This window comes from Ambystoma mexicanum, chromosome 7p, assembly GCF_040938575.1.
Source record: "Ambystoma mexicanum isolate Mex_15411 chromosome 7p, UKY_AmexF1_1, whole genome shotgun sequence".
Classification (NCBI taxonomy): Eukaryota; Metazoa; Chordata; class Amphibia; order Caudata; family Ambystomatidae; genus Ambystoma; species Ambystoma mexicanum.
In genome coordinates, this window is record NC_090939.1 from 809195485 (window position 1) to 809210744 (window position 15260).

Below are 15260 nucleotides of genomic sequence, written 5' to 3' on the forward strand. Positions count from 1 at the left end.
TTGGCTCATGGAAAATACTCGGGTCACCATTACACATGAAATTAAATATCTAGGGTATCCTTTATCGAATGCTTACTCAAAAATCTGGTGGAAAAAGAAAATATGTGAGAAATCTAAACCTCTAATTTCACAGATGAAAATAATTATGGGTAAATACTGTGGCTTTTCTCTTTTACCTGTCATCCAATTCTACCTCCTTAAAGTCGAACCATCGCTACTCTATATATTAGACATGTGTATATATGAGATAGACGATATCTTAGACACACTTCAAGGTGGGATCTGGAAAAGCGTTTTGGGGCTTCCGGCATCAGTCCCAAATGATATTGTTCGTCATGAACTAGGTATCCTCCCTATATCTGCCAAACGGAACTGGAGACTCCTGAATAACTATACAAAAATCCTGGATCCCCCTGGTAATTCACTGTATGAAGACCTTAATGAATTTCTTCACATGGGTTGTATGAAATCTCTGACCCGATACGCGGAAAAAATGAACGATCTAATGGCTCTCGTGGGCATCCTGAAAGATGACTTAATACTAGGTTTACCTAGTTGCAAACAAAAGTTGTATCGTTACTACTGGAGCTGTCAGGCTGATAGAATTGGGTCTTACCGCTCATACTACGAATTTGCCCAATTCAGAAGAAAATTGGGAGATAGAGCTGGTTATATTACACAGTTTCCTTCTGCTATAGGTCGTAATATTTATTTACGGTTCAAATTGAATGTATTTCACACCAATGAACGATTGTGTAAATGGGGCACCTCTGATAAAGAATCTAACAATGGTCTTTGCCGTTTTTGTAAGGATATGTTTTCTCTTGAGTCTCTTAAACATCTAGTTATCTACTGTGAACATTTTGAAATGTTGAGACTATCGAAGTTTGGGAACTATATAATCTCTAACTCAAACCTATCGCGTGAAGTACTATGGCAGCGATGCATGCTTGGTGAAAGTACTAAACTCATTCTAAGATTGTTATCTGTTTTAATAATTATTGACTCTGAGCTAAAGGATATAAATGATATAAGATGAGCTATAAATACTTATATGGTATGTGATACATGTAGGAATGTTGTTTAGCTATGCACAAATTCTTTTTAATTAGGTAGCATATATAATGTATGTACATGTAGGAATGTTGCTTAGCTATGCACAAATTCTTGTTAATTAGGTAGCATATATAATGTATGTGATTCATGTCAAAATGGGAAAATGAACTGGTGAAAATTCTGTTTTGTATGAAAAAAAAAAAAAAAAAAGCCATAAGCAGTCTTGCCCCAATCTATCCGATAAATAGAGGTCATACAACGCACCTACATGACAATTATTCCGAGGTGGCAACAGTGGTTATTTCAACCAGGATATAAAAAGGAGAAAACATTTGTCAGTTGCACTGCTAAACCTGTAAAGCTCCCTGTTGAGCAACATCACAAGAGGAAGTAAACTACTAACACCTAAGAACACAATCATTTACTAGTCCACAAAAATGCTTTCAGTATCAAAAGCAAATGACACTGAAGATGGTTTGCAAGTGATAAAGATTAGGCCATGCAGTACGTTTTAAAGGAAAGAGCATGTCATCATTTCTGGCGTTTCCTTTCGTGGGACTGGTCTCCCTGAACAGTGTCAGAATGGTGAAAACCATAGTGATAATGGTATTTTCATCCTGGAGGATATCTGGCAGAATCTCAGGCATATAGCAACCAGTTTCCTTCTTGGATTCGGCTACCAGCAAGAATTATTTCTCTCAAACCACTAAATATTCCTTCCCACCATTGCTTAGGGTACAGATTTGCCCAGAAGTATTATTCTGAAACTGCTGGCCACTGTAATGGACCAAGATCAGCTGCTACCATAACAGGTAGGTGTCATTCTTTGCTTGTGTGTCTGGTCACTACTAGTCTCAGAAATAGCCCACAGAAAGCTTTTAATATTCTCACTCTCAGGAGCTCCCCTGGGCTTCCTGCTGGATATGGTCACACAGGTCTCCTAAATGCATATGCACTCCTGCTTCGCTTCACCTAATTTAAGCAAACCTCTTCCTTTATACAGCCTGGGCCACTGTGCCTACACCCGGTTGGCCAGTGAGGTCAAGTGTCTCTGCAGTGATTAGATTCAAAGAGGCTTTGTAGAGTGGAACTCAAGGGGGGGGACACGGGAGGGGGGCTTACAAAGTCTGTGGGCTGTTTTGAATCCATGCCATGTGCTCTTGGGATTAGTTTTCAGAGCAGCCAGATTCTTCATTTTGATTGTGAGGGGTACAAATAAAAACAAACGGTTTTAAAAGTGAAAAATATCACTGTGCACAGGAAAATGTCAGGAAAATGAAAACATGGTGTGGGTTGACCAAAAGAGCAATATATATTAGGTTTCATCCACAAAACTCCAGGGACATTTGAAGAGCCACTTTGTCTTCAAGGTAAATATCAGCACAAGGCAGACCCTTTTGCTGGCTGTGGGAAAAGCTTCAAAGGAAAACTCACTCAGCTTGGATGTCTCATCTCCCATCTAATGACCAACCATAATAAAATCCTCCTGGCTCTGAAAGCATGGACTTCATGGAGGGTGGGGGGGGGGGAGAAATGAGGGCACCCACTTCAAAGAGCAAGCTTCCAACACAAAGGAGACTGAAAAAGGCACAGGCTGACCCAGGGAAAACAAATGCCCAGAAGGCAGGACCATTTGTTCCACAAAGATTAACAATGTATTTAAAAAAGGATTATTATCTTTAGGCCTTTTTCTCAGCCATCATAAGGCAGATGGAATTCATCTATGTAGTTTTTTAATGTAATTTCCAGGTGATTTTTGGGATATAAAATTCATCTTCCTGTGACTCTGGGAATTGTAACAGCCAATTAAACTAGATTTTGGGCTGATCTGAACATGGTCCAAACGTGAGTTGGTGAGCGGGTGGAAAACGAAATTAGGGATACGCTTAATAACTTGCATATCCGTAACTGTTGTGCTTATGGAAACGGCAGAAAGGTACCACATGGTCGTGCTACATGATTTAGATTTGGTAGTCTTATTCAAGTTTACATGATTAACGGAATCAGAAAATATGTTTAGTATGGCAGTTGCTAATAAAATTATGAAGTTGTGATACATAACTCGTTTTTGCCAAAATGTTGAAAGGAGAATAAAGGGGCAATTACAAATGGGAATTGACATGTGTTGCTCCATTCCTCTAAACCAATCCTGACTTGGAGGCGGAGTTTGAGGGAGAGAGAGAGAGAGAAGGGTAACTGTCCAATCATGGTAGAGGTGTTACTGCAGGGTACTTTGCCAAGATTGTAAAATCGGTGGTGTCATTGCTGCTATATAAAAGGGGCACCATACTAGGACAGGAGACAGACAGAAAAAGGAGCTATCAAGGAGGACAGTGACAAGAGAGCCCCTCAGGAAGGCTGCTGAAACGAGACACCAGAGGAGATTGCAGAGTGTGCATCTAGGAGGAGCAGTCTATTCCTAGGAAGGCCTCAATGCAGCCTGGGTCCTATGGTGGAGAGCCAGAGGCCATCTAAGAGTGGAGTGACCAGACCCGTGCCCCATCTTTCCAGAGTGTACTGAGATGCATTTGGCTTTCCTGAACCTTAAACAGAGGCTTGCTATGTAAGTAGAACTAAGCCCTGGAAAACCAAAAGGTGGTGGTGGAGGGGCGGTGGGGAAGTCTGCTTGCTTTGAATCCCATTCCTTTACAGTGGGCAGGAGGGCAAAACTGTAGATCCTTAGCCTATGTAACCAAAAATATTTTAATATTAATTCCCCATTTGGCAGAACACTACAAAGTGAATTTGGTTAAAAATCGGAATTAACGCAGCTCACTTCCCAATGTGTGCTGAAAACTATAGCCTATACATTAATTGGGTAATCCTTGTCGAGCTGACCCCGACTTCTTAAGGAAGAGGGGTGTCTATCAGTCCAACCGTTTATCCAGGTTCCTCAACACTGGCCTTTCAGTAAGGGGGGTCTGAATTCCCAACCTAGACCCAAGCAAGTGGTGGTCTGAAAAACAAAGCGATAAATCACCCTTTTTATTCTAAACCAAAAGGTGTGGGCAAAATTATAATTGCCATATTTATTTTTTACCAATCTTCAAATCATACTGCTACCCTTTTAAGCCTGCAGGAAAATCAAAAACCACACAAGATTACATAAGTGCCATTGTATTGATAAGTGTAATTATTCTGTGAAGTGAAATTTGCAGAGTGTAAGCACTGTGTGTGTTCTTAACTCACTTTTGTGATATATCTATGCAGAGAGAAGTTGATTGTGTTGTGCCATGGATAAAGTGGTGTTTGATATTTGAGATAATTTCTATTAGTTTTAATTTAAATAAACACCAATTTCCCGTACACCAGCCTGGTTCTTGGCTTATTAGCTCAGGGGAGGGGGATCCAATGGGCATGGTGTGTCTGAGGCAGGGCTTAAAAAGAAATATTGAAAAGAATAATCTGTTAAACAGTTGGTTGCATAACCAACTAAGTGGGGAGGGAAGGAACTCCCTGTGTTAAAGGATGTTTGAAGAAAAATGTGTTTAAGCCTTGGGAATTTAGAATGTATATGCCCTGCTTACATCGCTTTTCCTAAGCAATTTCGAATTGGGGTTTCCAGTGCTTTTACAGATCACAGGTATTTTGTAAGGGCCTGCCCTGCAGCTACAGAGAAAGGGGGAGGTTGTTTGCCGTACTAGTAGGCTGAGGGGGGAGGAGGAATTAGTGCCGGAGAGACTTTAGGGTGCGTTTTTCTTGCCCTCCAGCTGTCATAGTGGGGTTGCACCTGTGAACCCTGAGGTTCACCTTGAAACCCCTTAAAAAATTATATTTATATTTCTTTTAAATTGAAGCTCCTGGGCTGTGGTCAGAACCATGTGGCTCTTTGTTGGAGTGGCAGGTTTTCTTGTTCAGGCCTCAACAAATAAAAAATAAAGAAACACAAAAGGGTTCCACAAGTGTAACACTGAGATGGGACCCTAAATAAGAAATAGGAATAACAAATTGGTCTTTCTGGAATTCTATGCAATTACTAAACTCATTAAAGGTTTATTTCAGGCACACTTCAGGGGTGAGTTACTGATTTGCTCGGTTCTTAATTTCACAATGCAGACAAACTTCCAAAAAGCATTTATAGTAGAATAAGCATCCATTTCGGACCCTATATTTTGCTTTTCGCAAGTTGCAGTTATATCATGTTTTTTTCTGCCGTTCTCTGTTACGGTCACCACAATACATTCAATCTCCGTGTCCTCGGTCACGACAAAATCCTTGTGCACAGTGTAGAAATGTTTGACCATAGCACATAAAGTGGCCCTTTATTTCATTGTGCCACAATTAATGCTGCCACAATGAATGCTTTGTTGTAATGGATCTCTTTCCTATCTTCATGGCATGCTGTTCAGGATGTGGGTTTACATGTATGAGGTAACAAGTGCCCAGAGTACGGGATGGCGCGTGAGTGCATTGCTTTCCCTGTGCTACTCTAAATTCTTTAATACACAATTATGAACCCTCACAATGGTATCTATTTTGCCAACCTATGAAGCCTGAAAAGTAGATCCACGCAAGCTTGATATGTGGCCAAATTTGCACCAGACCTGCATATGAACAGGCCTGCTGTTGAATCTCAGTTACCAGTTTAATGGAATACACTACAGAGTGTAATTTGCTTTCTGACTTTGAGAACGTTCCTTTTACTATAGCCAGTAAGAGCGCTCATTGGGTTGAGCGTTCACTGCTGAAATGGGTTATCTGCAGGTTAGAATCTCTTCAAGGCTACTCAGCCTTTCATCCGTCTGAGATTGATGCAGGTGTACCAACACAGGTTGAGTTATATTGTATGTATAAATGCCCTTTATAAAGCGTTTCAGCACAAGTGCTCTATATTAACACATCATTTGGCCTTGGAAATCTGCTTGCATTCACAGTAATTTGGTAATAGGGGCCTAAATACGCTGCTATTAATGTCACATATGGTGATCCATTCTTGTATGAAATGTGCATCACATTACAGGGATAGCCTAACCATATTGTTCATAGTGTGCTTAGGAATAAAGCTGTGTGATGCCACTTCGTTTTGTCAAGAGGTGAAAGGTTGTGTTCCATCGCTTCCCGTCAGGTCACTTCAGGTAGGTGTCAAATGACATCAAGGGTTGGACGATGTCACTTCCGCTACCTTTGGCATTTTGGTGCAATGACATCCCTGTGCTGTGCCTCGCCTCTTGTCTCTGGAGAAAGGGCTGGTGGTTGTATTTTAAGTTTATGGGTGGATCATTGGTAGACACTGCAGTTGGGGCAATGCTCGTTTTCTAGCTGCTAGATGGATCTTGCAAAGGTTTGTCTGGGTTGGTGGATGTCTTTACTCCATACTACATGTGCCATGGGGAAGGACAAACCCGTTACTTTGGGAAGACCGCTGTCCATGTCGAAGCTTTTGCACAGTGTCTATGCTTGGGGGCATATGGCTCTGGGAAATGCCTTGTTTACCTCTGCCGGGATGCACATTGTGTAACAGGCAGACACGCACCCCCCCTCCCACCTCCCAAACACCGTTCGCCCCACCAGGGCGCCTTGGAGACCAAAAACAAAGTCTGAAAAAGGGACCTTCTCCGATGCCCACCTTTTCACTGCCTTTCTCATTTATGTAAAAAGGGCAGACATTAACCTGGTACAATGTTGGTATGAACCACTACTGTACACAATCCATTTAGAGATTCAAAATGTATCAGAAATATTACTCAAAGTGCATTTTCTAGAATACCAGTGGTGCCATTTCAGAAAATGCAGTACTGTTGTCATCCGTATGCAGCATTTCTAAAATTACACATTTTTAGCGTTTAAAAAATAATAATAATAAAATAACCAAAGCTTTAATGGAGGTAAACACACAAACGACCTTTTTTATTATATATATATTTTTTTTTTTTTTTTTTTTTTTTAACATTGTTGGAACCTCGGAGGGGAAAAAATTAAACACTGAACCCCCTACAAGCCACATCCCACAGCATGCCATTGCTGCAGCACGTGCATTACTTCACAGCTACTTATGGACTGGACACATATCGGATGTAGGGTTGCCACAATCTAAAATTCTAGTGGAGGTAATGAGGGCGGGCCTAGCTGCATGCCGGCTCCCATCACCCTCCAACCGCGCAGACATTCTACCTTCAGTACTCGGATACGTACAATAATAGAGGAAGAAATACACTTACCTTTAACTTCCAGGTCGATAGCTCGTGAAACATTAAAAATCTCTCCATTATGTTCATGAAATATTTTACATAAGTAACGTCCTTCGTCCGCCTTCGTCACGTTGTCAAATTTAAGCAATGAAGCAACAGCTTTAAACTTGCCACCATCAGTTTTCAAAAGTTCACATTCCTAAACAAAAAGAGAAAGCCTTTTTATACCGTATGAAGTTACTGTAACAGCATTAGATATCTCAGTTCTTTGAAGAGAACAGTCAGCAAGTTTACAAATCGGAAAAAAAGGGGTTCTAGAAAACAGTTTTTGAAACACTGGTCTCAAATCACTCCCGAATTGTGTGCTATTTGTAGACTTAACTTGAAAACGATAAACAATTCTGCGCTCATCAGCCTCCAGTCCCCCATCAATTCGATGGAGAAAAAAATATAAGAACTTTAAACAGAAGTTTTCCATCTGACCATTAAAGTTCAATCGAAGCCAACTTGGAAACATACATTATTGTGCTGCCCGGTTGGTTTGTCCTAATGACATGTTTAAACTATCCCCTCCGGTACAACCAGGTACATATAAAAGTGTGCGGCCATACTCCCAATAAAAAATAAATCCTATGGTCACAGAGAAACCCATTGATATCCACTGGTCTTCTTTCTCGTGTTGGAATCAACACGTTTCCCGACTGGCTGTACTAAAACGATGAAGAATTCTTCATGGGGTTCAACTTCCAAGATAGATCAAGTTTAAAATGCAAAAGCAGGACGGAGTTTGGTCCACCACTGGGCATGCTTCACATATTTACTGAATTGCGATTCCCTTTAGTTCGATCCTGGACAGAAGCAGTACCAAGACAACTATTGTGGAGCCAGTCATCAGGCTTGCTGAAATTTGAAAGACAAATGAATAAGTCTTTCCAATAGGACTTCCAACAAAACTGCCCAAATATGTGGCACAAGTGCCTACATGTATGCTGCTCAACATGGTATCCATACTATAGTAAAAGTCTTAAATTGGTGAAATGCAGTTGCACTTCAATAAACAGAGCTTGCACAACAGTGCCCACACATGAAAAGTTCAATATTGAGGTGTTGTGTCGTATGATTGAATTGATGCCTTGGAAAAATCATCTGTGGGCATTGGGCATACTGATGAAGACCGCCCTGTATTAATAGGCTATGCAGGGTTGAAGCGTGCATGTTGACGCAAAAAAGATGTGCCTTTTATTTAAATTCCCTTCCTAGCATCATCACTCTGTGCACATAGTAAAGTATTGTTAAGGCACCGCCCTCCCCCCTCAATGTCTTTGTAATTAAACCTACATTTCGATTTAATATGTTAAGTACTCTGCCACACGCTTATTGATATATGTGTTACTTTTGCTATATTCTTTTACACTTGCATTCCAAAATAAAAATAGACATGTTTTTTACTACTTGCAGATTTCACTTATCATAGCAGGTTGTATAAGCCTCGTCATTTACGTTACACATTGAAAGTTAAGTTTGCACAAATACTTCATTAAGGTGTGAACATTAGTGTTCCTTTTTCCGATCATTCAAACTGGTTTATTTTTAAATTCCAAGAGTCCGTTCTCTCTGGAGGTTAATACATTGAATAGCAAGGCAATAGACAAAAATTGCCAACTTCAGATGGTGCATTCTGTAACAATGTAATACCTGGCTGAGAGATTTAAGTGCTATTAAAAAAGAAAAAAAAAAGGTTGTGCCATTAGTTATTTAAACATAGCATTGACGACCAGGTGGCCGCCGCACAAATATCCTGCACCGGGACACCCCACTGAAGAGCCGTGGAAGTTGCCATGCCCCTGGTTGAATGAGCCCTTAGCCCATCTGGAGGCTCTTTCCCAGCCAATTTGTAGCACTCCGAAATTGCCAGAATTATCCATCTGGATAGAGTTTGCTTAGACACTCCAAGGCCCAATTTGTGTCCAGTATATCCAACAAACAGTTGGACACTTTGTCGGAAATTTCCCATTCGGGAAATATAGAAACGGAGCCTTTTTTGGGTCCAGTCTGTGGAATCTCTCCTCTTCCTTACTAGCGTGATGAGGGGGGGGTAAAAAGAAGGTAAGGTGATTTTTTCTGACAGGTAGAAATCCGACTATTTTCGTCAAGAAGGATGGCTTGACCTTTAGGATAACCTTGTCCCTATGGAAAATGGTGTGAAGAGGCTTACAAGAGAGCACCTGCAACTCACTCACCCTATGGGCTGATGGTATAGCCACTAATAAGATTGTTTTTAAAGTGAGAAGCCTTAACAGGCAAGAATGTAAAGGCTCAAAAGGGGTACTCATGAGATATTGCAAGACTAAATTCAAATCCCAAATGGGGAACTGAAAAGGTGTCGGAGGGTATACATTTGTCAGCCCTTTCAAGAAAGGAGTGACCAAGGGCATTTTAAAATAAGACACTTCTGAGGAGCGCTTAAAGATTGATAGCACTGGCAAATATCCTTGTTATAGTGCCAACTTGGAGCCCCAAATTGGCCAAGTGTAAAACGAAAGAAAGTACTGTAGGAATATTACATAAAAATTGATCCACATTCTTATCCCTGCACCAGTTACTGAACTTGTTCCAACGACACCGATACACAGATGTTGCTGGCCGCCTGGCCGAAAGCAAGATCTCCATTACGTCATCTGGGAGGTCCCAATCCTTATATCTCAGCCTCTCAAAAACCATGTGTGAAGGCCGAGTGTATTGACCTCTGGATGGAGAGCCCAACCTTACTCTTGTGAGAGAAAATCCTCTTTGTGGAAGAGGTATTGGAGGGCAGATGGACATGTCCAGACGGTCCGTGTACCACGTTCTCCTGGCCCAATCCGGGCAATTATGATCATGGTTTTCCTGAACTTTATCAACCTCCTGATTAAATGAGGAATCACAGGTACTGCAGGAAACACGTATAGGAGTGGAAAAACCCAGTCCACTACGGACGCGTCCCCTAGAGCTCCACTTGGGGGAAAATTCCCTTCAGCAGTACAGTTCATACTTCCAGTTGGCTCTAGTCGTGAACAGATCCATTTGAGGGGTTCCCCAAAGGGCGAAGATCTCTTGAAGGACTTCGTGAGCTAGTTCCCATTCGTGAGAAACTGCTCTGCCTGCTCAGAGTGTCCGCCGCCATGTTCTGCTCTCCAGCTAGGTGAGCTGCCGACAGATTCCTTCTTGCATTGCCCATAACAAGAGCTGCATTGCCCATCTGGTGGAATTGATCCTACGCCTCCTCTTTTGTTGAGGTGGTACATGGCCACTGTGTTCTCCGTCATTATAAAGACATTCTTTCCCCATACAGAGGACAGAAAAGCTTTCAGCCCTAGTCTGATTGCTCTCAGCTCTAAAAGGTTGATGTTTAGTTTGGACTCCGATGGGATCAACGACCGCCGATTGCCAGAATGTTGGTGTGGGCTCCCCACCCCGTGAGTGAGGCATCCGTCACTCCAGTTATCTCCAACCATGGTTGACAAAAAGATTCTCCCTTGAGGATATTTTCCTTGCAAGCCCACCATAGAAGATCTTGAGCCACTCTGGCCGGGAATTGCAAAAGATCTGATATCGCCCCCAAAAACTGGGACCATGGAGTCCTGAGGGCCCACTGAAGGAATCTCATTCTCAGTATGTCCTCTGGCACCAGAAAGATGCAGGATGCCATGAGGCCCAGCAACCTCAGAAAATCGAAGGCCGGCAGATGTTGGGCATTCTGAAACTTGTTACCATCTGCAGAATGTGGAAAGCTCGTTCCTCGGGAGGTGAGGCTTTCCCTGAGGAAGTATCCAGGACTGCTCTGATGAATTGGAGACTTTGGCTTAGAATCATTTGTGACTTTTTGTAATTGAGGGAGAAGCCCAGTCTGGCTAGATGTTCATGGGCATGTCTGGGGGGGAACTGCCCGATTAGCCAATTGTCCAAGTAGGGGTAGACGTGAATCCCACCTCTCCTGAGACTCGCTGCCATTACAGTCATCAGCTTGGTGAAAACCCTCAGGTGGAGGTCAGCCCAAAAAGGCAGAAACTGAAACTGATAGTGAGAACTGCCAACCGCGAACCTCAGCTACTTTCTGTGCTTGAGATGGGTTGGCACATGAAAGTAAGCACCCTGAAGATCCAATGAAACCAGCCAGTCCTGAAGCTGAAGAGGCTGAAGGATCTGAGAAAAGGTCACCATCTTCAACTTGTCCTTCCTGAGGAATATGTTCAAAATTCTCAAGTCCTTAGATGGGTCTCAGTCCTCCGTCCTTTTTGGGGATGAGAAAATAAGGGGAGTACCAACCCTTGTTCCTTTCCGCTACAGGTACATGTTCTATTGCACCTTTCTCTAACAGGGTTGATATTTCCTGCACAAGGAACGGGTCTGGTATTTTGATAGAGTTGGCTCCCGGTGGATGATCTTGAGGTCTTTGATGGAAAGGAAGGCAGTAACCATGGGTCACTATTTCTAGTGCCCAGGCATCGGACGTAATGCCCCGCCATTCGTTCAGATGCAGAGTGTTCCTGCCTCCCACCGGGGTCTTGTGGGTGAAGACCTCAAAGTGGCTTTGCAGCTGCTGCAGCTGTGGCTGAGGAGGTAGCCACTGCTGGGGCTGATCAAGCACCTTTCCACCACAAAGGGGTTTTCTCTGTTGGCCTTTTTGACAGGCCTGCCCCCTCCCTCTTCCAAAAGAGGAGTAGAAACAAAAAGGGACTACTCCTCCAAGAAGATGACCCTGCATAGGAGTGTTGAGGTGGTTTTATAGTGGCGCCGAGTGATTTTGCTGCTGCTTTTGGGGTCTGCAGCTTCTCCAAGCTCTTGACAACCTGAAGCCGTCAGAAGGCATATTGAGTAATCTGGACTGCACATCAGGTGCAAAGCCAGATTTCCTCAGCCATGAAAATATGCGTAGAACCGTGCTGGTAGCCATGGACCTGCTTATACTGTCTGCAGTGTCCAATCCTGACTGGAAGCATTCCTCCATAGCCTCTTTCCAATCTTTCACTATCGCCAGGAAACCATCCCGTTCCTCGCCCTCTGGGATGTGTTCAGCCACTGGTATATTACAGTCCCACGTGGTGTATGTAAATCTTGCCAAAGTGCAAGTTACATTAGTCGATTTAAGGGCCAGGCACCCTGAAGAAAAGCCTTTCTTAGCCCCAGCATCAACTTTATCGTCCCTGTCTGGTGGTATTGAAGGGTAAGCTGACTGCCTAGTGGAGGTTGCAGCTTGTACCATTAAACTTTCAGGTCAGAGATATTCAGGATCTGATGAAGATGGTCTGTACTTGCTTACATATTTTTCATTTACCGCAGAAACTGAATCTGGGGTATCCCAATTTGCCATCACCCTTTTCTGCAGTGCCTTATGGAAAGGGAGGACAGGGTCTTTTTGGAGGTCCCTCATTCAGGATATCAGTCATCCTGGTCAAAACTTGGGGACGCTGCTTTCCAACCCATGAAAATCAATGACCCTTCCCATGAGGTTCCTATAAACCAGAAGCTGCATGATCTTCAGGGTCTGCTTCCCAAATTCCACTTCAGGGGAAGTATCAAGGCCACTGGCATTTTGAAGACAATCAAACATCTGACATCTTGGTACTCGGGTCAATCTCCCTGGCTCCAGACCCAACCCCAGCCGGAGTAACATGCTCCTCAGAGGACTGTTCTTCAAAAATAGATTAGACCAGAAAAATTCCTGCCTGGATGGAGGATAGAAAACCTTTCCTGGTAAAGGGGTTGGCACTGAACTAGGCTTGGATAATGGCGTTGACTTTGGCATCATGATTAAAGAATGCCTCTATAAAGGCGTCGATGGTATGGACACTGACTTCAGTGTTTTCAAAGGAGGCTTCGATGCTGTCGAAGGTGGCTTCAACACTGTTGAATGTGTCGACGCCCTTTTTTCGGCAACAGCTTCGACGCCATCGTCATGGACTGCATAGTCGAATTTCGGCTTCGATGTCGATTCCACTACACCTGAATTATGCACCAGTGGTTTTGCTTTTACATGAGGTGTCGGAGAACTTTCTCCTAATGACACCCTCGATTCTTTGTTGGCTCTTGCGTGCCTGGTCTTTGATCTCCCTCTGTCACTTTTGGAGTGGGCAGGGGCATGATCTCCACATGGCTTTTTCGAGGGGATCTGGGCTGCTTTCTCCAAAATTTTAAGCATCAAAGCCCTAAAGGCTACCATTTTTCGAGTGAATCGTGCATGTAAGGATAAGTCACCCGTCTCGCTGATGAGGAGGAAGATCTGTGACGTTGCTTTTTCGACCCCTTAGACAAAGACGAGAAGTGTTTCCTGTAGCTCATGGACCTCGACCCATGTCAAGATTTTCCACTCAACCCTCCTGAATCTTTTTGTCTTTTCGAAGACTTATAAGACTCCTCCCCCATTACCAGTTTACCTTTCGTTCCCTAAGAGCCTTATTGGACATGGCCTGACAGGAACTACATTCGTCAATCCGATGGTTAGGGCTGAGACACCAAAGGCAATTCCGATGGGGGTCGGTAATTGACATTTTCCTACCACACTTCAGACATTTTTTTTAAACCCGTCTTTGGTGTGGTCGGAGAAGTTGAGGACATTATCCAGGAAAAACCTGATGCGCCGTTCTGCGACACGAAGCAGTGCTCGGCAAAAACAGAACTGATATAATGGTTAGCTTCCGTCACATCCAGATGTGAATATCACATGTCATCACATCTGGATGGAAATATAGGTATCAGTATGTGTCTTACACAGTAATGTCTAGAACCAACCAGACCAAAAAAAAATAAAAAAAAACATCTCTACATACACCTCAAGCTCTGAATGAAACATAGCACATACCTCTAAAGCACAACAAACCGCATGCAATTCACTACACCACAACAATAAAACTAATCACATACAGCCTTGCACAACAGCACATGAAGGCTACCAACTGAAAACAATACACCCAAACTCATGATGGCTACCAACCGAGAAAAAAAAAAAACACCTACGCTCAGCAAACGGTGTAAACCAAACTGAAGCTGCCAAGAGCACATCACAGCTCTCTTGCTCTTTCTCCAGCTCCGTCCTACCAACTTACCCCACCCTTTTGCCTTTGAGCCGACAGTGCACCAGAGGACCATTTCGGTGGTGACAGTGCACAGTATAAATGTCCTTTAACAAATATTTAGGACTGAAACAGGTAACATTCTGTAGGTGCACCGTGGGTTCCCTATGCCAGAATTTCAGCACTTGTTTACAAAACGATACTATTCCAGTCAAAATCCCGGCCAGCATCCTATTTTCATGACTGTTTGAATTACTCTAAACTTCCGAGGCTGATAATTTCACCATTACGTCAATGCTTCTAGAGTGCAGACATAATAGAACACACTTCAACCAAACACAAAGTAAAAATCAAAAGATAAATATGGCTCAATCCTCACTGATCCAACCATATTCAATCTAATCGATAACAAGCTGACACAGCTCCCACATTTTGACGATTTTGTATGGATCAATTCAGCTGTTCGTTGTGAGGGCATTGGGGAGATGGTTGTGGAAGAGTGCATTTCATTGGCATACCCGTGTACATTGTAATGGCATATTTTAATGCTGCCTTAACAGCACTGATGCAGCAGAAAGGATTTCATGTGTGCTGCCCCTTTACATGGGCACAGCATCTATTATTAATTTGTAGCATGTGTCATAGAAATACTTACATGAGCTAGTGGGGAATCGCACCATACATGCCCCCCCCTATAGAAGGGACAATCCGACAGTCATAAGAGCCCCTGCATTATGTGCACATACTTCCAGCATACACACAAGCCTCTGTAGAATGAGCCCAAGCAGGTGAAAACAAGGCCCTCCAGCAACCGCAGGTGGTCTCCCCGTCAAAGGCCTGCATGACTCTGCAGAATGGGTCTACTTCCACAAGTCCCTGCAGGACGTCTCTTCTTCCACAAGCACTAGTTTCTGTAGGAAACCCTGAGAATATCCCTGCCGCCCCCTACACCCCCCCCAGGCCCCATGCAACCCCCCACACCCAAGCGCACCAGAGGCATCGCTGGGAGGGTGGCCTGGTGGAATAT

General features: G+C 43.3%; 1 protein-coding gene across 6 annotated transcripts in view; it reads right to left on the reverse strand.

Annotated features, from left to right (window-relative positions):
* The window catches only part of LOC138526332 (interleukin-1 receptor type 1-like), a 309422-nt gene that overhangs the window by 155254 nt on the left and 138908 nt on the right, over positions 1-15260 (reverse strand). For all 6 annotated transcript variants that reach the window (XM_069636943.1, XM_069636944.1, XM_069636945.1 and 3 more), the window contains one exon: positions 7215-7383. In XM_069636943.1, the coding sequence (XP_069493044.1) occupies positions 7215-7383 (169 nt within the window). The remainder of the gene's footprint in view (positions 1-7214; positions 7384-15260) is intronic.